The 25,282-nt window shown below is 42.0% G+C and overlaps 1 protein-coding gene across 3 annotated transcripts in view; it reads right to left on the bottom strand.

Annotated features, from left to right (window-relative positions):
* The window catches only part of ARMC3 (armadillo repeat containing 3), a 194,910-nt gene that overhangs the window by 139,835 nt on the left and 29,793 nt on the right, over positions 1 to 25,282 (bottom strand). The window contains exons 4-5 of one of the 3 annotated variants that reach the window (XM_030199315.1): positions 18,909 to 19,034; positions 7,802 to 7,870 (exon numbers count right to left, since the gene is read on the bottom strand). In XM_030199315.1, coding sequence (XP_030055175.1) covers positions 7,802 to 7,870; positions 18,909 to 19,034 — 195 coding nt within the window. Of the gene's footprint in view, positions 1 to 7,801; positions 7,871 to 8,016; positions 8,053 to 18,908; positions 19,035 to 25,282 lie in introns of those variants that run through there. The other 2 variants (XM_030199328.1, XM_030199322.1) reach the window with 2 other exon arrangements.

Below are 25,282 nucleotides of genomic sequence, written 5' to 3' on the forward strand. Positions count from 1 at the left end.
GTTGGGTTGTTATATTGTTTGTAAAGTTAGCATGTTTGCTATTTGATCTAAAGGGTGCTTTATTTGAAGATTTATATTTTGTCTTTTCAACAATGTAGACTTATTTACGCCTTTGTCACGCTAAATAAAATTGATTTGAACAGAAACATTAGCTTGTCCCACACCAAGCCATTAAAATTGAATTTTTACTTTAACAGACTGGATTTCCATCTGGATGTAGGTTCATTTCAGTCATCTGGAAGTAACATTGTTCATACTCCAATCCCAAAGAATTCAAACACAAGTTTAATGGAAGTAGGGAATTACCATCTGGTGACTTCTATTCATATTATTATAAAAGTGATGGAAGTTTATGTCATGGAACAGCTAGATCTATATTTCACTCAGCACAACCTTCATGATTCCCAAACGGGTTTTAGAAGGAATAATAGCACGGAGACAGTGGTGGGTTCCTTGGTAGCCTATGACAAACTACTTCTGTCTAAGGGCCGATGTGTGATTATTTTACAATTCGATTTGTCTAGTGCTTTTCATTTAGTTGATTGGGAATTAATGACAAATATTTTTTATAATTGTGGCATCAAAGCCAGGTATTGAGCTGGTTACAGGGTTTTTTTTTTGTTTTTTTAAATCGCTCATATACAGTTAAAAAAGATGGCATTTTGTCACCAAGGAGGTGTCCTGGAGGGGCTGCCCCTTTTACCACTGGTATTAAATATACTTATGAAATCACTTGATGAAGTTCTTGACTATCATGGTTTCATACACTTTTATCTATGCAGATGACAACATGGTTTTTCTGCCTTTGTCCCATCTTGGTCAGAGACTTTGAAACATATCCAAGAGTGTAATAGAAAATTGGATTTCAGTCCATCGACTTAAAATTAACAAGGAGAAAAAGGTTTTGTGGTTAGCATCTAGTAATGGCCCTAGATATATTACTCATTTTAAAATTGAGCATAACACGTTCTCATTAGATTTGCATTCCAAAATTTTGGAGGTTGAACTAGACAATTAACAATGCAGTTTCAGATAAATGTCATGATGAAATCCGCTTATTATATCTTTAGGAAATTGAGATCTGTAAAAACATGTTTTACTGTGGACTCTTTTTGGATACTTGTTCAGTCGCATTTGCTAATCTCGTTTCGACTATTGTGATCTCTCCTTGATTGGCAGCTCTAAAGCCTTATTTAGCAGATTACAGATCGCCCAGAATACTGCAGTTAGATTGATTTATGATTTGATTGAACTTGGGGCAAATATATTATTCTTTGTTACATTGGCTGCTGATTAAGGCACAGATTGATTTTAAACTGTGTTTTATGGTTTTTAAATTTTTGACTGGTGAGGCTACTGTTTAAATGTTGCAATTTCTAATGTTACTCCATAGTGCCACTGAGATATAACAGTAGGAGATCAACTCTTATTATGCTTTCCAGACGTAACTAAGTTGAAGTTAAGTAAACATCACTCTGTATCTTTACAATATCAAATGGTATCAACATGGAATGGGTTACCTTTTCATTTAGGGCTTGCAGACATTATTTGAGTTTCTGAAAATGTTTCAAAGCATTGTTTTTTGATAAATGTGGTCTTCTGAACTTTTGATTTAAATAGTATGAATTACTATGCAGCATATTGTCAGTGTATTATACCTCTTGATTTTGTATTCTTAACATAATGTAATTCCTGAATGTTTTGGTTTGGTTCTCTTTCTCTGTTACCCGACCTGAACTCTGAAAGTTGTCGCAGAATAGAAAATCTGACATAACAAAACATTAATTTGGTCAGTACCACTGGTGTAGGCAGTGGGGGACTGGGCCCTCCACTTTGGGCTCAGAACCCCTACAAAACTGTGGCAGCCAATACGTGGCTGGAAGGTGCTCAAGCCCTGCCAGCCTTGCCCATGCTGCTTGAGCAGCAGGAAGTCAGCAGGGTGCTCCAGTCGCCGATGCCAGCACTTCCACGCATGCTCAGTTCATGCATTTGAACTGAGCATGTGCAAAGTGCTGCGCCAGCCCACTTCCCCGCTTTTCAGACAGCACAGCTGCACGAGCAGGGCTCTGGCAGCAAAATGTCAGCTGGTGGGGCTTGAGCATCTTCTATCGAACAAAAAAAGGAGTCCAAATCTCCCGCAAAACCAGAACAAACCACAAAAAAAGCGGAAGAAAAACCAAAAAACGAACCAGACAACAAGGGAGTAAAATCGCCAGAAGAGTTTAATGGGACCCTACACGGTCCGTGTTTCGGCCAACAGGCCTTCCTCAGGGGTCTAAAATGAACAACATATATAAATTAACATATATACAATTCAAATATTCCAAATTAATACATCAAAAATAACACATAAAACAATTCATATTAACAATAAATCTAAAAGGATTGTTATCAAAAGGATGCTGTAGCATCTTATGCACACACATAAATTATATAAATAAAAAAGATAGTGATATGCTAAGAACAGAGAAAGAAGAGGAAGAGAGTCAAAACAATACTAATATGTAATAAAAGACATCTCCTTATATTACATAAATATGACATAATAAAATAACATAACATCATTAAAAATTCATAGCAAGTAAGCAGAAGTAATTAACAACATATACAAAATTAATCGAAAAAAGGAAGGAAGATAGAAAACTGGAAGGAAAGTAGAAAACTGAATGTTTACTTTCCTTGTTAAAGATCAGTCAGCACATTCAGTTTTCTACTTTCCTTCCAGTTTTCTATCTTCCTTCCTTTTTTCGATTAATTTTGTATATGTTGTTAATTACTTCTGCTTACTTGCTATGAATTTTTAATGATGTTATGTTATTTTATTATGTCATATTTATGTAATATAAGGAGATGTCTTTTATTACATATTAGTATTGTTTTGACTCTCTTCCTCTTCTTTCTCTGTTCTTAGCATATCACTATCTTTTTTATTTACAGTGGGGGAAATAAGTATTTGATCCCTTGCTGATTTTGTAAGTTTGCCCACTGACAAAGACATGAGCAGCCCATAATTGAAGGGTAGGTTATTGGTAACAGTGAGAGATAGCACATCACAAATTAAATCCAGAAAATCACATTGTGGAAAGTATATGAATTTATTTGCATTCTGCAGAGGGAAATAAGTATTTGATCCCCCACCAACCAGTAAGAGATCTGGCCCCTACAGACCAGGTAGATGCTCCAAATCAACTCGTTACCTGCATGACAGACAGCTGTCGGCAATGGTCACCTGTATGAAAGACACCTGTCCACAGACTCAGTGAATCAGTCAGACTCTAACCTCTACAAAATGGCCAAGAGCAAGGAGCTGTCTAAGGATGTCAGGGACAAGATCATACACCTGCACAAGGCTGGAATGGGCTACAAAACCATCAGTAAGACGCTGGGCGAGAAGGAGACAACTGTTGGTGCCATAGTAAGAAAATGGAAGAAGTACAAAATGACTGTCAATCGACAAAGATCTGGGGCTCCACGCAAAATCTCACCTCGTGGGGTATCCTTGATCATGAGGAAGGTTAGAAATCAGCCTACAACTACAAGGGGGGAACTTGTCAATAATCTCAAGGCAGCTGGGACCACTGTCACCACGAAAACCATTGGTAACACATTACGACATAACGGATTGCAATCCTGCAGTGCCCGCAAGGTCCCCCTGCTCCGGAAGGCACATGTGACGGCCCGTCTGAAGTTTGCCAGTGAACACCTGGATGATGCCGAGAGTGATTGGGAGAAGGTGCTGTGGTCAGATGAGACAAAAATTGAGCTCTTTGGCATGAACTCAACTCGCCGTGTTTGGAGGAAGAGAAATGCTGCCTATGACCCAAAGAACACCGTCCCCACTGTCAAGCATGGAGGTGGAAATGTTATGTTTTGGGGGTGTTTCTCTGCTAAGGGCACAGGACTACTTCACCGCATCAATGGGAGAATGGATGGGGCCATGTACCGTACAATTCTGAGTGACAACCTCCTTCCCTCCGCCAGGACCTTAAAAATGGGTCGTGGCTGGGTCTTCCAGCACGACAATGACCCAAAACATACAGCCAAGGCAACAAAGGAGTGGCTCAGGAAGAAGCACATTAGGGTCATGGAGTGGCCTAGCCAGTCACCAGACCTTAATCCCATTGAAAACTTATGGAGGGAGCTGAAGCTGCGAGTTGCCAAGCGACAGCCCAGAACTCTTAATGATTTAGAGATGATCTGCAAAGAGGAGTGGACCAAAATTCCTCCTGACATGTGTGCAAACCTCATCATCAACTACAGAAGACGTCTGACCGCTGTGCTTGCCAACAAGGGTTTTGCCACCAAGTATTAGGTCTTGTTTGCCAGAGGGATTAAATACTTATTTCCCTCTGCAGAATGCAAATAAATTCATATACTTTCCACAATGTGATTTTCCGGATTTAATTTGTGATGTGCTATCTCTCACTGTTACCAATAACCTACCCTTCAATTATGGGCTGCTCATGTCTTTGTCAGTGGGCAAACTTACAAAATCAGCAAGGGATCAAATACTTATTTCCCCCACTGTATATAATTTATGTGTGTGCATAAGATGCTACAGCATCCTTTTGATAACAATCCTTTTAGATTTATTGTTAATATGAATTGTTTTATGTGTTATTTTTGATGTATTAATTTGGAATATTTGAATTGTATATATGTTAATTTATATATGTTGTTCATTTTAGACCCCTGAGGAAGGCCTGTTGGCCGAAACACGGACCGTGTAGGGTCCCATTAAACTCTTCTGGCGATTTTACTCCCTTGTTGTCTGGTTCGTTTTTTGGTTTTTCTTCCGCTTTTTTTGTGGCTTGAGCATCTTCACCAGCAAAGGTATTTTCAGACATCCTGGAAGCAAGTAGAAAAAAAGCACCTGCCTGCTCCCAGGCCAAGCCAAATACACCAGAACACACCTTGAACTGCCAAGGCTTACCTGCTACACATTACCTACCTTTTTTCCCCCAAGTCATACTGGAAACAAATGGAGGAAAAGGGAGGAAGAGTATGATCACTTCACTTAAGACCCCCATGTTCAAGTTTCAATTTGATACAGCACCATAGCAAATTAGGAGGCAGACTGGGAAGAAGCTGCACTTAAGACTCCCCCCCTCCCACCACCAGTTCCAAAGACTTTAATCAGCTGGCACTCAGGAAATGCATTTCTGCGACCCTACCAAGAGTAGGGGAGGACAGTAGGCACTGCAGCCACAAACCCCCACAAGGATCAGAGAGGGAGCAGGGAAAACAACCCAGCACTACCTGGTTCAGCACCCCTGGGTTCTGTGCTCTGGCCTCCAGCACCCTAAACTGTTCAAAAGGAGGAGAAAAACCAATCCCAAAGGACTGCTGCCTGCAGCACCCCCCCAGACTCAGTCTGTGGTCCAAGATATGGGCCTACAGCCTTCCCAGGAGCAACCTACACTAGTTGTTGCACCAGACCATATGTCTACACCATCTGCTAGAGCCAGAGAAATAATGGGGAGCCAGAGAAATATTGGGAAGCCAAATGCAGCATCAGCTCCCTATATAGGGGAGAGAATTCACCTCTGAGCTGTTTTTCTCTGGCTCTATGTGCTGGAAGGGGGACAAACTCACTTGTCTGGACTGATCTGACATGGATGATAAGGAAAAAGGGGTTAGGACAAGATGGCGGCGCTAACGGTCGTGTGAGCGCTGAGCTCCTGAGTCTAAAGAGAGTTGCGGTGCCAACAGAAGCTCTTACTCCGTCTCTTTTCAATCGAGATGGGGAAGAGAAAGGGGAAAACTCAGGCTCCTACCTCCAAGGCCTTGATGTCAACCCCAGTCTCGCGGCAGGCACCTCTTGAGAGCTTCGGAATCAGCACTCTGGGTGCTCGGATTCCTACTTCGACAGGCTCGACCCCGCAGGGGCCTGAGCGCAGCGCTGAGGGAGCGACGTTGAGTCCTCCTGATTTCACCCCTCCTCCACAGCCCGGAAGTAAGCTGGTGCTGGCGATTCCCCAGCAGCTCGAGTGCGTGTCTCCTGGGGATGGAGGATCTTTCAGCGCTACTATCCCGGTGAACGGAGCAACTATGCAGGGTCAGTTTCAGGCCGCTGCACCTACTCCCCGAGGACTACCTCCTGGAGAGAGTGGAGATTTGACAAGACCAATCCGGGTGACAATGGAAGTACTATGGGACGCAATCCAGCAGGTGAACAAAACGTTACTACAGATGAATGTTTCTATGACTGGCGAAATTAAGGAATTAAAACAGACTTCCCAAAATTTGTCTATAGAAGTTCAGGAACATAAGCAAAAACTTGGGGGTATTGAGGAAGAAGTTAAACAATTGAAGGACTTAACAGTGTCTATGATAAAAGATAAAGAAATTCAAGAGAGAAAGATAGAATACTTGGAGAATAACGGAAGGAGGAATAATCTTAGGTTCTTGAGGTTTCCTAAATCTCCCTTGATTTCAGCTACTGATATTCTTAAGAAATACTTTAACGAGATATTGGGGATACCTATGGAGGCTTGTCCTCCCATTACGAGGACCCAATATATTTCAGGAACTGAAAAAGGGGAAAATCAACCACAGAATCCTCCTGATTTAAATCTTACTGAGTTTCTGGAAACCTCTCTGGAGATAATCACAGAGAGAACTACGCTGATTGTCTCCTTCGCTCTTGAACTGGATAGAAATAACATTTTAAGACTTTACTTTCGTCATTTAAATGATATATTTTTGGGGGGGAAAATTCAAATTTTTTCAGATTTGGCAAGAAGCACTCAAAAAAGGAGGAAGGAATTTCTATCTTACAAAACTAGAGTGACTAATTTGGGTGCAACTTTCCTGTTAAAATTTCCATGTAAATGCTTCATAACGTATGAAGCTAATAATTACATATTCTTTTCCCCTTTAAAATTATTACAATTCATATCATCTAAGGAAACAGTTAGATCACCTGTTGCCTTGCCTCCCTAATTTAAGTGCTGTTAAAGTTGGCTGTAGATATTCGAGCTGCCCCCTCCGTTAATTATTAATTTTTTCTTTGTTGATATTTCCTAGTATCTTGATCCTATTATTGGGGACAAATGTAAATCAGTGTGTTATACTTTAACCATTTGGTTGTAAGTACTGGTTTTTCTTTTCTGCCTTAAAGTCAATTCTGTTATTTCTAAGTCTATGTATATGGATGTATACTTTATTATTAATAATAAAAATAAAAAAAAATAAGGAAAGGCTTCTAAAAAAATTGCTGAAGTAGTGCTTCCTGTGCTGTGCTCCACCAGTGACACCATCCATGAGTGAAAATTTATTAGTAGTCCTGCTTGTCCTCGGAGAAATTAGCGATGCCTCCTATCTTTCTCTTTCATCACCAGAGTTAATGTCACCCATGGGCCTGTCCAGAATTTGATTAGCTAAATTTAACCATCTTGAGAAATTTAGAAAGCTAAAGTTAACTGGTTAGTCTGATCTAGCTGGCTAGATCCCTTTGAAAACTCACCTCAAAGTAAAGAAACATTTTGTCTCAATACAACCATGATATTGTATACATATGTGTGTGAAGGCAGAAAAGTTTGAGTTGACAATGCAAGGATTTGGAACCGAGAACCACATTTCTAACCCAATATGACAGCATTTTCAGACAAACCATATAATAAGCTATTGACAAGTCAACAAATAATAATATTAAAATGTATGTTACTTTAATATAAACATTATTGTTCTTTGTAAACTGGAAGCAATTCATGAGTCACAGCAACTATTTATTAAACTGTCTGATGTCAAATAGGAGTAAACATTGCTTATGGCAAGATCATTAAAAAAAGTAAGTCACCCTCTGGTTCCAGCCGATCAATGATTGCAGGTACTACATTTAATTTTCTCAAAAGTTTCCTGACATCACCTGGAGACAAAGAAAAATAAATAAATACATTTTCAAAGACTTTAAAATGTAGAAAAGATTTGTGAAAATTTTTTTTTGAAAATAAGAATCATAACAAAACAGATCCTACAGTTTCTCTAAATGTGATACAACACAGAAACACATACCTTGTATTTGTTATCAACCGAATTGGCAAACGCCTTTATGGTACTATGTAAGCCACATTGAGCCTGCAAATAGGTGGGAAAATGTGGGGTACAAATGTAACAAATAAATAAATAACATAACTGCAGATAAGGACCATTAAGCAAACCTAATCTGCCCAGTTTTATTCCAGGAACACAGTTTCTGTTTGATAAATCAAAGTGATATACAAGATATTTAAAAAAAATTAAAATAAGGAAAAAAAAGCCAATAATGCAGTCATACCAAAGAACATACATACATTATTACTGAATACTCTCATCAGGCACAACTGCTCTGCAGTAGGGTGACACTTTATATTTTAATAAAAAAGTTGGTTTTAAGGCCACCTTGAAAGTTTTTAAAAGGGGTTCAACTCTAAAAAGCAGAGGAAGGCTATTCTAGAGAAACAGTGCCATAAAACAATAACAAAAGCAAAAACCACAAAGGGAGAAACAAAAATACACAAAAATCACAAAAACACAGTCAATCCCACAATTCAAAATTATGTTATATCAGATACCTAGGAAACTATTACCATATAAACTTTGTTTTAAAAGGGAATAAAGGAGAATTCAGTATAGGCTGTATCCACAGCTGAGCTTAATCTCAGTGAGTTTAGTTGAAAATTTGGCTAATTTAAAAAGCTCTACACATCATTAATATGCCTAATTGTTGTTTCCCTTAATTGTATTTCTTTTTTGTATCAAACATATATTTTATATTTTTTATCAAGTCAAAGATTGTGAAAAAGTTCACTAGGAATCTGTATAAACAAAACAACACAATATCCGTTGACTGAAAAAAAGTTGTCAAAAAATATAGATATATACCTATACACTGACAAAATAAAAGCACCGGTATTTCCAAGAATAGAAAGGAGCAAACTTATCTCAGCTTTATGTTCCGTCGCTGTTTCACTAACAGTTGTAGACATCCAAAACAAATCTCCGTTTCAAAAACTTCTTGAACAGTTAGTGAAACAGCAACAGAACACAACGCTGAAATAAGTTTGCTCCTATCTGTTCTTGGAAAAACCACTGCTGTTATTTTGTCAGTGTATGGACATATATTTATATCTTTAGACAACTTTTTTCAGTCAACGAATATCGTGTTATTTTGTTTATACAGATTCCTAGTGAACTTTTTCACAATCTTTGTTTTGATAAAAAATATAAAATTCTCCTTTGTTCCCTTTTAAAACAAAGTTTATATGGTAACACAGTTCCCTAGGCATCTGACATAACATAATTTTGCATTGTGGGATTGACTGTGTTTTTGTGATTTTTGCCATAAAATAAAACACACTCTTTCTTGTTACTTCATAATAGGACTGCTGAGCGTTTGTTAAGACAAGCCTATGGTCATTGAGGGAGCACAGACAACGGGCCAGGGTATAAAGGATGGTCAGTTATATCAGATAATCAAGAAGACCTATGTGAAGCACTTTGTGGGCCAGAGTACAGATTTTTAATTGGATCTTCAGGTTTATAGGAAGCCAATGTAATTTCAACTACAGAGGGGCAACATGATCTAAACGTCTTGCATGGCATACCAGATGGGTCACAGTATTTTGAAGGACCTGCAATCGTTTTATTGCAGTATAGTGCAATCCGCTTAAGTGCAAGGGTCTGGGACCAAAGAAATACATGCAGTTAACCGGAGCGTGCACTTAACCGTTGTGACCCAAAGAAGCTTGACATCTGATAAACATATGTACAGTACTGTTTATTATACATCCAGTATACAGTCTCCGTTAACTGACGTTAGGCTTACTTCAAGTAATCAGTGACAGTCCTCTGTACACTATTGTGTCTGTGAGTTCCATAGACTACGTCTGCCAGACGGTAAGAACTGTCATAGCACTGACATCCAGTGCCTCCAGATAGGCCTGCATGGTGTTGAGACTCTCCAGCACTCTTGCAAAAGTGACAGGAGGTTGTTGAATTTCATCAGCATGTGCCTCGCTGCTCATTTCATCATCTGTTTCATCATCAGCCGTTGCCTGCGTGTAGGCGCATATCTAGACATCAGTGCTGTCATCAGCTGTTTATAGATCATAATCAACAGCTACGTAGTGATGAAACTCCTCTTCAGTAACACCGGCTGGGATGTCAACAGCCTGTTCATCTGATGCGTTTGCAACAGCTGTATCTGTTTCGTCCCTCTCCACATCCTTAACAAAGCTTGCCCGCTTGTAGCAGTTCACAATGGTTGCCTGTGTAACATGATTCCAGGCTTCTTTCTGCATATGTAGGGAATCCAATAGTGATAGATTACGAGCCAGTTCAACAGCAAATTTATCCTTGCCAGTCTGGTCATCCATAACGCTCATCAGATAACGTAGCACAAGAGCCCGATAATGTTGTTTGAAATTGGCTATTATGCCCTGATCCATAGGTTGGATCAGAGAGGTAGTGTTTGGTGGCAGGAAGACCACCTTGACGTTAGACAGCCTGACATCATCACTGTGTGCAGCACAATTATCACAAAGCAACAAAATCTGACGCTTTTGTGCCCGCATTCTAGTGTCTAACTTCTTTAGCCACTGCTTCCAAATTTCCCCAGTCATCCATGAATTTGCGTTAGCCTCGTATGGCACAGGAAGTCGCTTAACATTCTTGAAGCAACGGGGCTGTTTGCTCTTTCCAATGACAAGTGGTTCCAACTTCTCACTCCCATCCATATTGCAGCAAAGGAAGATTGTCAGTCAGTCCTTCGACGTTTTACTTCCTGTACTTTCGACTTGTTTGAATGCAAGTGTTCCATCAGGAATTGCTCGCCAGTAGAGACAGTTTTCGTCAGCATTGAAAATGTCACAAGGTGCAAACTCGTTCAAGATGGTAGGAAGAACTGAAACAACCGAATTTTCAGCACCAAAGTCATCAGCATCTTGTTTCTCACCATGCTGTTTCTTGAATTTTATGCTTCCTCTCCTTCCATCTTTCAAACCATCCAACAGTGGCTTTGAATTCAGTTAGCCCAAGACTTTCAGCTAGCTGATTAGCTTTCTCCATAAGCAGTGGACCACTGACAGGAAACTGTCTGCTCCTGACTTGAGAAAACCACCGAAGAGCATCTTCTACATCCTCAGCTTTTTCCGCCCGTTTTAGTTTCCTGTGTGGATTTGTATTGTTTTGCCAGTCTTCCAGAAGCTGATCTTTCTGCTTCAAGATACGTGAAATTTGATTGGGACTGTCACCATATTCTTTAGCAATAGATGCTTGACTTTGTTCTAATTTTTTAACGTCTATTTGTTCAGCCAGTGTTAAAGTCTTACAGTTTAGCGACGACGACTCCTCCAGTGTACACTCTAACAACTTTCTTACACTTATTCTGCCTGTGGCAGTTAACTAACAAGATTTCAAATTTACCGCCCCTTCGTCACGTGCCAATCGGCTTCCATATTCTGTGCGTGTGCTTATGCGGAGTCTTTCCTGCAGAGGAGCGGTCTTGAACCATGCATATAAGTGAATCTTGCACTTATCAGTGGTGCGCTAAACCGAAGTTTGTCCCCATAGAAATTGATGGTGCCAAAAACGGGGCTGAAGTACGGCATGCAGTTAAATAGAGCACGCGCTTATCCGACGTGCACTTAAATGGAGTGCACTGTATTCGGAAAACCAGTGTATACTACAATGCAATATTCCAACTGTGACAGACAAAAGTATGAAACAAGGTGTGCAATGCTTTGAAGTCGATACCCCTCACAGTTTTATCCTTCTAAGAGCATAAAGACCAAGATTTAATACTGCTGAAATTTGGTTCGAAGAGGTTAATTTAGAATCTATCAAAACCCCCAGATATTTAAATTGGTTGACAGGATGTAAGGGACCACCAAACAACACAGATATCAGAGATGGAACTGAAGCATGGCCAGTAAGCCAGCATATATAGCGGACGTTTGTGGATTTAAGATCAAATGATGCTCACCGAGCCATGTGGAGACTTTATCCAGGCATGTCTTAAAGGAAAACGATCAGTAGTAGTAGCAGAAACGTAATAAAGAAGTAAGATGTCATCCACATAGAAGTATGTTCTGAAACCCAGAGATTGAATTAAATGGACCAGAGGGCTCACTAGGATGTTAAAAAGAGCTGGGGAGAGTATAGACCCCTATGGGACAACACAAGAGAGTGGATACAAACTTGATTGATCATCTAAAATACTGACCTTTAAAGTGAACCACTTCAAGACTATACCACCAAGTCAGATGTCCTTAAGACGATGCAGCATGAGATCGTAGTTGATTACGTCAAATGCTACCGATAAATTGAGAGAGACCTCCAATGCGATCAATCCTTCATCCAATTTACTATAGACTTCACTTAACAGGAAAATCAAAACAGTCTCTGTGCTGAACCCCACCCTAAACCCAGATTGTCGGGGATGAAGAATTGGTGCTTCTAGGTAGGCTTTTCAGTATTCCCTCTCACTTGTGTCAAAGCAGTTTACAATTAGAGAGTTGCATGGAAACAGGGATCACAGGAATCCCGCAGGTAGGACCTCCAGGACCATGGGGAATTCCATGGGGATGGAAGATGATGAGTGAGGCTTGGACTGCACTAAGAGAGGTTATTGGAGGACAAGAGTGAGAAGACTTGGACTGCACTGAGACAGGCTATTAGAATCCATGGTCTGGCTCCTCCCAGGCTCAACATACTTCATTTTCTATGACTCAAGAGTGGAAGAGGAGCAGCATCGACAGTGCAGAGAAAGTGAACTAGAAGCAGAAAGTTGGAGCAGTTGCAGTTCTTGATCCGACACCCACCAAAGCTGATGGGCTGACTGAAGATTCTGGGCGCAAGCCCGGCAGATTGGGGACAGCAGAGACTGAAGAAGCCAGAGCATTAGTGAGCAAGGAAGCAGGAGTATTACTGGAATGGGAAAGGGTGCACCTTTGTACTAACTCTGCGCCTACCTCATCCCCACCCCAGGACACTCCAGATAAGCAGACAAGTTGCTTTTCTTGGCACTCTAGTAATGTGAAGTGAAAACTAGTGAAAGAAGTGCTGTAAGTTGCACCAAGGATTATAGCATTGCCTCCTGGTGATGCTTCCTCTAATGATGAGCCAAATATCATACTCTCTATGCTCAAATAAAAGTGATTACTTTATTCCCCCCAGTGGTGGAATACTGAAAATTTGTTTATATTTATATATACATACCCTTAATACCAGCAAAGGATTCAACGCTATGATCTGCATGAATGGCTCCTCAGTAAGATATCGAAACAGGGCACCTCGTTGAGCTGAATAATTGCTGAAGTTAATGTAAGTGGACAGTGGAAGTTTTTTCATAGTATGTTATTTTTTGCAAATTGTGGGCACAAGATATTTTGAACAGCATGTTTTGGACACTAATCCTCACCAGTGGCTCATACTTATGTTATGTACTTGGTTCACACGTAAAACCTCAGATATGTGTGAACAATATGACTAACAAAGCAACAGCAGCCTTTTGGCTCCAATTTGCTGGTATTAAGGCAAAAAGCAAAAAAAAAAACAGATCCTATTTAGTGACACACAGAGGTTATATATATATACAGTGGGGGAAATAAGTATTTGATCCCTTGCTGATTTTGTAAGTTTGCCCACTGACAAAGACATGAGCAGCCCATAATTGAAGGGTAGGTTATTGGTAACAGTGAGAGATAGCACATCACAAATTAAATCCGGAAAATCACATTGTGGAAAGTATATGAATTTATTTGCATTCTGCAGAGGGAAATAAGTATTTAATCCCTCTGGCAAACAAGACCTAATACTTGTGGCAAAACCCTTGTTGGCAAGCACAGCGGTCAGACGTCTTCTGTAGTTGATGATGAGGTTTGCACACATGTCAGGAGGAATTTTGGTCCACTCCTCTTTGCAGATCATCTCTAAATCATTAAGAGTTCTGGGCTGTCGCTTGGCAACTCGCAGCTTCAGCTCCCTCCATAAGTTTTCAATGGGATTAAGGTCTGGTGACTGGCTAGGCCACTCCATGACCCTAATGTGCTTCTTCCTGAGCCACTCCTTTGTTGCCTTGGCTGTATGTTTTGGGTCATTGTCGTGCTGGAAGACCCAGCCACGACCCATTTTTAAGGCCCTGGCGGAGGGAAGGAGGTTGTCACTCAGAATTGTACGGTACATGGCCCCATCCATTCTCCCATTGATGCGGTGAAGTAGTCCTGTGCCCTTAGCAGAGAAACACCCCCAAAACATAACATTTCCACCTCCATGCTTGACAGTGGGGACGGTGTTCTTTGGGTCATAGGCAGCATTTCTCTTCCTCCAAACACGGCGAGTTGAGTTCATGCCAAAGAGCTCAATTTTTGTCTCATCTGACCACAGCACCTTCTCCCAATCACTCTCGGCATCATCCAGGTGTTCACTGGCAAACTTCAGACGGGCCGTCACATGTGCCTTCCGGAGCAGGGGGACCTTGCGGGCACTGCAGGATTGCAATCCGTTATGTCGTAATGTGTTACCAATGGTTTTCGTGGTGACAGTGGTCCCAGCTGCCTTGAGGTCATTGACAAGTTCCCCCCTTGTAGTTGTAGGCTGATTTCTAACCTTCCTCATGATCAAGGATACCCCACGAGGTGAGATTTTGCGTGGAGCCCCAGATCTTTGTCGATTGACAGTCATTTTGTACTTCTTCCATTTTCTTACTATGGCACCAACAGTTGTCTCCTTCTCGCCCAGCGTCTTACTGATGGTTTTGTAGCCCATTCCAGCCTTGTGCAGGTGTATGATCTTGTCCCTGACATCCTTAGACAGCTCCTTGCTCTTGGCCATTTTGTAGAGGTTAGAGTCTGACTGATTCACTGAGTCTGTGGACAGGTGTCTTTCATACAGGTGACCATTGCCGACAGCTGTCTGTCATGCAGGTAACGAGTTGATTTGGAGCATCTACCTGGTCTGTAGGGGCCAGATCTCTTACTGGTTGGTGGGGGATCAAATACTTATTTCCCTCTGCAGAATGCAAATAAATTCATATACTTTCCACAATGTGATTTTCCGGATTTAATTTGTGATGTGCTATCTCTCACTGTTACCAATAACCTACCCTTCAATTATGGGCTGCTCATGTCTTTGTCAGTGGGCAAACTTACAAAATCAGCAAGGGATCAAATACTTATTTCCCCCACTGTATATATATATATATATATATATATATATATATATATATATATATATATATATATATGTATGTATAAAAGTTCAATATTCCATCACTGGGGGGAATAAAGTGATCCATTTTATTTGAACAGAGAGTATGATATTTGGTTCATAGAGTTATCTCTGAACAGAGGTTTGGTATTTTGGATTTTGCTTTAATGATGAGACATTTGAAGTTGCATACTGCTGCTTGATCAATGACTTTCAAATCATCTATGCTCCATTTGCTTGTAAGAAAATAACAAGTATATTTTGATCAGCAAGGGAACAGAATTCTAGAAATGGACAAATGTGAAAGAGTTTTTCCCCCCAACAATTACCCTGAGTTTTCAACTAGGAATGCTAAGCCAATAAATAGTGTGCTGCTTTTCCAAATCTAGAACAGCCCCTCCTGCAGCTCCAACACCCTTTCCATTACCTCCCTGTGTTCTGAGATCTCTGGTGTTATGTTTTCTTTACTATCATCAGGATTCCTTCCTATCTAGTCCAAGTGTCTTTTCTGTGTGGAATTCAAATTTTCAGGAACAGAAAAAGCAGCTTTACTTGTCCCTAGACTTAAGAACCACTTCATAGCCTTAATAGAAGCCAACCCACAAAAGACATAGATCATCAGGCTTATTTTCAAAAGAGAAGGGCGCCCATCTTTTGACACAAATCGGGAGAAGGGCGTCCTTCTCTCAGGGTTGCCCAAATCGGCAATTGAAAGCTGATTTTGGGCGCCCTCAACTGCTTTCCATTGCGGGGACGGCCAAAGTGCACGGGGGCGTGTTGGCAGCATAGCGAAGGGCGTGCTTAACACATGGGCGTCCTCGTCTGATAATGGAAAAAAGAAGGGTGTCCCTGACGAGCGCTTGGCCGACTTTACTTGGTCCATTTTTTCTTGCGACCAAGCGTCAAAAAGGTGCCCGAACTGACCAGGTGACCACCGGAGGGAATCAGGGATGACCTCCTCTTACTTCCCCAGTGATCACCAATCCCCTCCCACCCAAAAAAATATATATTTTTTTGCCAGCCTCAAATGTCATACCCAGCTCCATGACAGCAGTATGCAGGTCCCTGGAGCAGTTTTAGTGGGTGCAGTGCACTTCAGGCAGGCGGACCCAGGCCCATCCCCCCCTGCCTGTTACACTTGTGGTGGTCAATGTGAGCCCTCCAAAACCCACCACAAACCCACTGTACCCACATCTAGGTGCCCCCCTTCATCCCTAAGGGATATGGTAGTGGTGTACAGTTGTGAGGAGTGGGTTTTGGGGGTTCAGCACACAAGGTAAGGAGCTCTATGCACCTGGGAGCAATTTCTGAAGTCCACTGCAGTGCCCCCTAGGGTGCCCGGTTGGTATCTTGGCATGTCAGGGGGACTAGTGTACTACGAATGCTGGCTCCTCCTACGACCAAATGGCTTGGATTTGGTTGTTTCTGAGATGGGCATCCTCGGTTTCCATTATTGCCGAAAATCAGGGACGACCATCTCTAAGGTTGACCAAAATGTGGAGATTTGGGCGTACCCGACCGTATTTTCGAAACAAAAGATGGCCACCCATCTTGTTTCAATAATACGGGTTTCCCACCCCTTCGCGCGGACGTCTCAGGAAAACTTGGGTGCCCCGTTCGATTATGCCCCTCCACATGTAACAAATAAAAAGTCTATGGAATGAAGTCAAACACCAAGAAAATTAATGTTAGGATAATCTACGAAAAGTATAACAACATTAGGGAAATATCTTTTCATTAACAAATTTATAACCCACTTTTCATGAATTTTAAAAGGGCTACCAGGCAAAGTCAGCCTCGTATACTCTACAATATAACTAGTTATAATATATAACACAATCTAAAACATGTGGAATAACTTGCAAGATATAAAAATCTATGGATGTCTGGATCACAAAAGAAGAAAATGTGTTAACAGAAGTAAAAGAAAGAAAGAATGATGACTCGCAACTCAATTATTGTTCGCTATTGAATGAAGTACCTGCAGGTACGGTGGGGATGGAGAGATTAATTGTGGAGATGGAATGGATCTTAGCGAGTACTGGTGGGTATGAGTTAGATTCCAGTAGTGACAGATGGGGTAGGTCGAAGTTCGGTCCCCATGTATCTCTCTATTTACAATAAAACCAAGTTAGAATGAGGGAGAAAAGAGAGAAGACATGGTGGCAACATATACAGATTTGACACAAGGGAAGGTTACCTTCTCGTAAGTAAAAGAAGATAAGGAAGGGTAATATTACCAGGGCCTCTATAGGCTCAAACTTATCTGAGAGAAATAAATGTCAGATTCCAGTCAACCGCTGGCTTTCCCGTCACTTCTCATCTAAGGATCATCAGGACTTATTCTCAAATCTTTTACTGTTTTTGTCTCTATCATCTAAACTGGAAGACCATTCCACACACTTGGGCCAATTTAATAAAGCTGTGTTAAAAATCTGTGCTAGATTTTTAATACAGTTTTGCTTTAGCTACACATTAATTTTTTAGTTTCTGCTAACTGTATAGAGGATCTCTGATCTAGAGACCCCCATTGCTTGGAACCCACTTCTCTACCCCTGACAAAGAGATCTTCAGAAAAAGGTCCCGTGAGACAGAAAACCCTGCCCTGGATCGGAATGCATAGGACAGAGGTGCTCTGGTATTAAAATAAATTGTATACTTTTCAAAATAGAGCTTTTTCCCTTTAACTGTTGCATCTTTTTAAATTTAAACAAAAAAATAATGCTCAATAACAAAAAATACCTTGTTTTGATATTCGCCCAGTTTTTTGCGTATCAGTGAGCCCAGCCTCTTAAATAATGTCTCAACAACTCCTTGTGTAAGACAGCGAACCTCAGAAGTGGAGGTGAGGAGTGGCCTAGTGGTTAGGGTGGTGGACTTTGGTCCTGAGGAACTCAGTTCGATTCCCACTTCAGGCACAGGCAGCTCCTTGTGACTCTGGGCAAGTCACTTAACCCTCCATTGCCCCAGGTACAAATAAGTACCTGTATACAATATGTAAGCCGCATTGAGCCTGCCATGATTGGGAAAGCACGGGGTACAAATGTAACAAAAAAAAAAAAAATGCCGCTCAGCGGATATGTTTTGTCGCTGAGTCTTATGAACACATATCGTCATTAGTCAACCGCCTCCACCCAAATATATTTCTAATTAATAACTTGTGCATTGCTTATTCTATAGATAACAGAGTGAATTTTAACAAATACTCATCTCAAAATGAAATTTGATGTTAGTCGGCCATATGTGTGCATAAGACTCAGCAGCAAAACATATCCGCTGAGCGGCACTTCTGAGGTTCGCTGTCTTACAGAAAGAGTTGTTGAGACATTATTTAGGAGGCTGGGCTCACTGATACGCAGAAAACTGGGCGAATATCAGAACAAGGTTTGAATGTCGGGAGCCAGCAGAAGATTATTCTGTCATCTGGAATTTGGTTTATCGATAACAAAAAATAGCTATATGTAGTCCTCTGAAATTTCTAGAAGAAAATAAATTGCTATAAATATATTTCTTAAAAAGCAATAGATTTCTTCTATGTTGTTTTTCAGAGTGCTAACATACCATACTTTTGGGGACTCCAAACAGAATATAACCCTTTCAAAAGATTCTCTAGATTTACAGATCAAAATGGCACATACCAGCATCTTACCATCACATTTCATTTTTCTAAAACACGTAACAACTATATTTAAGTTCTGGTTACTTATAAAGTCCCTTACTGTTAAAAGCCATAATGCCACATGCCACACAGGCATTTCTGCGCACAATTTTGTCTTCATGTGAAATTAGTTTAGCTAAAGGTTCCACAGCTCCAAGTCCTAGGAGGATAGTTTTGTTTTCATCACCTGTTCAACAAAAAAATTATCATTAACTCCTATATTCAAATATATATATATATATATATATATATATATATATATATATATATATATATATATATATATATATATATATATATATAATACATATATACATATATACATGTCTTTCTACAACTCAGGCATCATATAACTTTGTTTTTCTGTGAAAAGGAAGAGGCTTCTATAGCTAAATTACCATTTTGTCATCAGGCTGGATTAAAACTTAGGCATTCATAAACAAAACAAGGGGGAAGCCCAGAAACTATCAGAGGATACGTAACTCCCTCCCACTCCCACCCTGGACTGCTTCTAGTCAGATACTCTCCTCTTTCTGTGCCCCCCCTCTCAATTCAAAATCAACCAAGTGAAAAAAAAAAAGCTCAGCACCATGCCAGGTCTCCATGCTCATCCTCACAGGCTTTGCCTCTCCTCCCCGCATAGGTTTCATGCTACCACAGAAACCTAAGAAAGAGATGAGGTTGTGTTACAGGGCCTCTAAGCACCAGTTCACAGGTCCTACATTATTCTCTTGCGGGAGTTTTCAAAAGACGAGAGCAGCATGTCGGCAGGCCCAGTTAATGGCATGCAGCAGCACTGTAGGCAGTTATCTGCATTAAGTGTAGACCTGTTTGTCATTCACAGAATAAGCAACATATACATAGTTCCAATGTAACAGACCTAATAACTATTCATCCATGGACACGATAAAGGAAATCTTTTACTAATGTTAAACAAAATAAAAACTATAAAATAACTGGGTAAGGTTACCTCGATTTGGGGTTATTGCTCCAGTGGCTTTTGGTTGAGGACAAGTGGTCCCTGAATTGAAGAGAAGCTAGACTCATGAAGCTTTCTTGCAGAGAATATTGGCATTTGACAACAACCAGAGCCAATTCCCACACAACACTAGATCAAACAGCTCAGAAGGGAACACACTTACTTGCTTGCAACTCCAAGCAAGACTGGTCAATTTTGACTGGCAGTAGCTATGAGATTCAAAAGCTAGTGGTGAATTGCTTTATACTGTAACAAAGTATCTCGTGGATTGTACAATGCTCTCTTGGCTGCCTTCCTTATTAACCCCCTGTTGGGTAACCTCGCTGGATAAACTTCTTAAATCCCGAGCTTTAGTTTTAAATTCTACTTCTGAACAGCAGATCTGCCTATATCTAACAAATTGAGCAAATGGAATGTTCTTTTCATATGGGGAGGGTGCATGCTAGAAAAATGCAACAGAGTTCCGATCAGTAGCTTTTGAAAACAAATTGCAGTCACAAAACCCTCAGGAGATTTTTCTACCTGGACATCCAAAAAAGCAATTTTATTTCTATCACTCAGGGCTTCGATCCCACAGGAGCAATACCCTATTTCCAATTATGCTTATACCCACCACCAATAGCACCCAGTGACCATCACCAACTACGGTATAAGACCACACACACATGCGCATACCAGAGCCATAGCCAGAACTCAATTTTTGCTTTTTGGGGGGCACATTTTGCCTCATCACTCTCTGCCCCCGTCACAACCCCACACTGGTGCCATGCTGCCTGCCTTGCTTTCCTGCCCCGGCGTGCATGCTCAGTTTCATTAAAACTGAGCATGCGCGCAAGGGAAGGGGAATCAGGGCAGGCAGCGTGGTGGCGAATATTGCCATAGGAAAGATTCTGTTGGCGGGGCTTGGGGACCGTGTGGATACGCCACTGGTGCATGCACTGTTATGGACACACCTAAATGCACAAACACATATACTGTCTTGTTGCATAGAGAAATGGGGTGGGAGGGCTAAGAGGAATGCTGGGGGGGATGGGGTAAGGTAGACAGGTCTTAAGAGAGCTGGATAGGGTGCTTGGTAGAAGGGGCAGTATGAAGTGGGATTTACTGAGGCTATAGAGAATTAGGTGAGGGCAGTGAGACAGCTAGTTAGAGGAAAAGTGAGGACTGACTACCTAGTCAGATACCAACTAACAGCACAATGCACCAATCAACTCTCCAAATCAAAAGAAACGTAATTTCTGCCATTTAGTTGCTATATATAGGAGGTGTGCATTTGGGCGTGTGTTTTACATGCCATTCTTATCATTACCGTTTATAGAATATGTTCTGCACGCCCCCTTTCGGACTGAGTAAATTTTTGTGACACGTTGCACATGCACACGCCTGTGCTGATGTTATAGAATACAGCTGAGTGTGTTCCCGGCTTTTGGGCCACCTGATGTTGATTTTGAGCACATGAATGGCACATAACTTTTACATAATTGCCACCTAAGGCTTCTGCTCTGCAAACAAGATATTTCTGATGCCAGCACTAACAGGCAGTTTAGCAGGATACAGGACTACAGATTATAAGGGCAGTTCTATAACTTGGCACCTCAATATAAGCCACAATCGGGCATGCTTAGCACCAATTCTATAATGGCACCTAGGTATACCTAAGCCATTCTAGAATATTAGGCACATCCCACTAACATCAGGTCAGTGGTCCTTATTTGTCTTGTCTGTATTTTTAGATTGTAAGCTCTATCGAGCAGGGACTGTCTCTCTGTCAGGTGTTTAGCGCTGCGTGATTCTGGTAGCGCTATACAAATGTTAATCTATATAAATAAAATCCCCCCTCAGAGTTCTGAAGCTCACTCCATCTGTGGCAGTGAAGCCCTGAACTCCTGTCCTCCTGGTAGGCTAGGCTACTATTGGGACTACTCACCCTCAGTACTCAGCCACGCCCATCTGCTCCCTATAAAACGCACCCTCAACGTTCTATTGGCTTCTGACGTCACTGAAGCCAAGGTTCGTATGTTCGAAGCTCTGAAGCCTCGAAAAACACAGTCTCTGGGCCCCGCCCTCGCGTCAAACGTTATGACGTTGAGGGCGGAGGCAGAGCAATTCACCGCCCTCGCGTCAAACGTTATGACGTTGAGGGCGGAGGCGGAGCAATTCACCAACATCGACGACGGGTGGGGGGGGGAGCCACAGGAAAAACAACTCATACAACGCACCTCCGTTCAGAACCATCTCAGACTGCCAGGTCTCTGCAGCCGCTCAGACTCTCTCCTTACATCACTGCCCCTGGAGAAAACCCCGGAGAAGCACAGCCAACGACATCAAAGGGAAGAGGAGGAGCAGCTGCACAGACGACCAATGTGAGATGACTAAAACAAGTTCCCTAACACTCAAAAAAACTAGCGCTTGCATGCTGATGCAGCAAAGGTGTCAAAGGTATGTCCTCAAGAACAAGACGCTGAGACCGCCTGTCAGCCTGATCTCCTTTTCATGAAACTCAGGATTTCTACGAAAAGGTGAAAATGCAGCCTCAACACTGACAACATCGCAAAACAATACACTTAATTCATCTCGAGGGCACCATACGTCTTTCTTTTTACTGTTAGCAACTGCACGAAAATGTCCTCACACGATCATTAATCTGCCTTCTGGCACGAGCCACCAATTAAAAAAAAACACTAAACAGTAGCTACGATCGGGCTAGGAGAGAGGCAAGTCTTTTTCATTGTTGTTGCTGCTGCTTTTCAACACTCAAGCGACGCAGACAGGCTCGGTGATGGTGTCAGCAGACAGGCTGTCCCGAGACCACAGATACGATCAACAGCAGCACACATCACAGAAGGCAGGTCAGAGAAGTTTCTCACAAGGAGTTGATGCCTGGCTGCACCTCAGTAACATCACATGTGGCACACAGAACAAGGAGAGTGGCAGACTCCCTCAAATACAACCCCCCCTCCCACAGCTGCCTCTCACTGCATCTCTAACATCCAAACTAATCTCTCTCTCACTCTCTCTAGAACACACACACACAAGGGACAGGGAGGAGATGAGAGGGGAGGAAAAAAAAACATCACTACACACTCCCTTTCACTATCTCACTATCTCCCTCTCTCTTAACTGCCTATAACTGAGAAATGGCTCAAATGGTTGTGTTCTGCTATGGAACATTTTGCTGCTGTCTTCCCATTTTGAACCCTAGCCTTGCACACTCTCTTTCACAGACACACATACATATACACACTCTCACTCTCTCACTTAAATCACTCTCACAGTCTCTCTTTCACACAGACACACACACACTTTCACTGTCTCTCTCTTCAACACACTCACTCTCACACACACATACACTTTCTCTGACTCTCTCTCTCACACACACACACACACATATACACATTCTCACTACACTTGAGAAATATAAACAAAATAAACCGTTGTATTCAGACACACACACACAAGGGACACGGAGGAGATGAGAGGGGAGGAAAAAAAACACCACATGCACACTCTCTCTCACTCTCTCTCACTCTCAACTGCCTATAAGGAGCAACTGACCCTCCACTGTCACAGGGACTACTAGCATCTCTCTCTCTCTCTCTCACACACACGGGACACGGAGGGGATGGAAGACAAAAAAAGAATCATTGGGTATGGAGGGGACGGCAGGGGAGATAAGGTAACAACTGGCTCAAATGGTTGTGCTCTGCTATGCAAACTTTTGCTGCTGTCTCTTCATTTTGACACTAGCCTCGCACATTCTCTTTCACACAGACACGCGCACACACACACACACATATACACACTCTCTCACACAGACACACACACACACACACTTTCTCTATCTCATACATACACAGACACAAATACATATACACACTCTCACTCTCTCTCTTAACTCACTCTCAGTCACACTTTCACACAGACACACACACACACACACTTTCACTGTCTCTGTCTTCCACATACTCACTCTCACACACACACGGCTGGAGTGGGGGCAGGGGGGCGAGGAGAATCACTGGGTGGCTACAGGGGGGAAAGGGGACAGAGGAGAATCGCTGGGTGCCTGGAAGGGGAGCAGGGGAGATAGAACAATCGCTGAGTGGCTGGAAAGGGGGGCAGGGGACACAGGAGACAGTCTCACTCTCTCTCTCTCTCACACACACACACACACACACACACACACACATTCATTCTATCTCTCTCTCTCACACACACACACACAGTCACTGTCAAACACACTCTATCAAACATACACACTCCGAGGAAAACCTTGCTAGCGCCCGTTTCATTTCTGTCAGAAACGGGCCTTTTTTTACTAGTAATAATAATAATGTGTCGTGCAGAACGGATGATATTCTATACGTTGGGCAAGTCACCAAGTGCTGCACCTGTGGCCCACTCACTCTCTACCCATGTGTACACCCCTCTTGCATTTACTCAGGTCAAAGTATGTTATATTTAGTACGCTTGATGCGCTAATTTTTCTTCATTTCTAGGAAATTGAGTCTTAATCGTCGCTTTAAAGTATTGATATAATTATTTATTCCTTCGTATTTTATTTGTTGATTGTCCAATCGTTTATTGTGCGCTGTTATGGTGGATTGGAAATGTTTGTGAAACATCAGTTGAACAGAAAGATGCTTTCATAAGCTTTATGCATCCTGTAAGGAGGTTGGAGGGTCTAAGCAGCTCAGGAGGAGGTATGGGGCCAGACTACATTCCCCACAAGGCCCTGAGAGAAGGGATCGGGGTGGTAGGTCCCAAAACCCGATATGGCCCCCATGTGGAAGGGAGGGGGAAAAGGACTGGAAAGAGCAGCTGCTATGGCAGGCGAGGGCCAGAAGGGGGAGCAGGGATGACAAAGCTCAATACCCTTGGGTTAGAAATCAGTACAAGATTCCTTCCACCTGGGAGGGGGAGAAGGTCTCCAACCAACAGCCTAGCAGAGAAGCAGAGTTAATGGAGTGCTTGGAGGAAGGAGAGGCGGGAGAGACCAACACACCAGGTTTGGAGGAGCCAGTTGACATGGACTGTAATTGTACTTTGGGGCAGAGTTGCAGGGACTGAAGGCAGTGGGTGGTCACAGGAGTCAATTAGCTGTGTTGTGGGCGGTGTACTGCCATTCTGCAACCACCCAAGCAGAAAGACTTTTAAAACTGAAACCCAGGCTGTTGAACTGGGGGAGAACTTGGATTTAAAGGGAAGTTTTTTCTTGTTGCTTTATTTTGGAAACTGAATGGGACTTTAACCCCCTTGAACTGAGATTTTGTGGAGGAGGGGAAATAAACTGTTTGGAACTAAAAGCTGTGTTGTCTGGAAGGACTTTGTTTGTGGACGGCTGAAGGGAGCCTACCACCCCTGAAGGTTTGCTACCGGGATTACAGATATTACAATCCTCATGGTCCCGGTACTTCATTTTACTGGCCAGTAAGACGCGATACTTGCTGGATCCC

The sequence above is a fragment of the Microcaecilia unicolor genome, chromosome 1 (genome assembly GCF_901765095.1).
Source record: "Microcaecilia unicolor chromosome 1, aMicUni1.1, whole genome shotgun sequence".
Classification (NCBI taxonomy): Eukaryota; Metazoa; Chordata; class Amphibia; order Gymnophiona; family Siphonopidae; genus Microcaecilia; species Microcaecilia unicolor.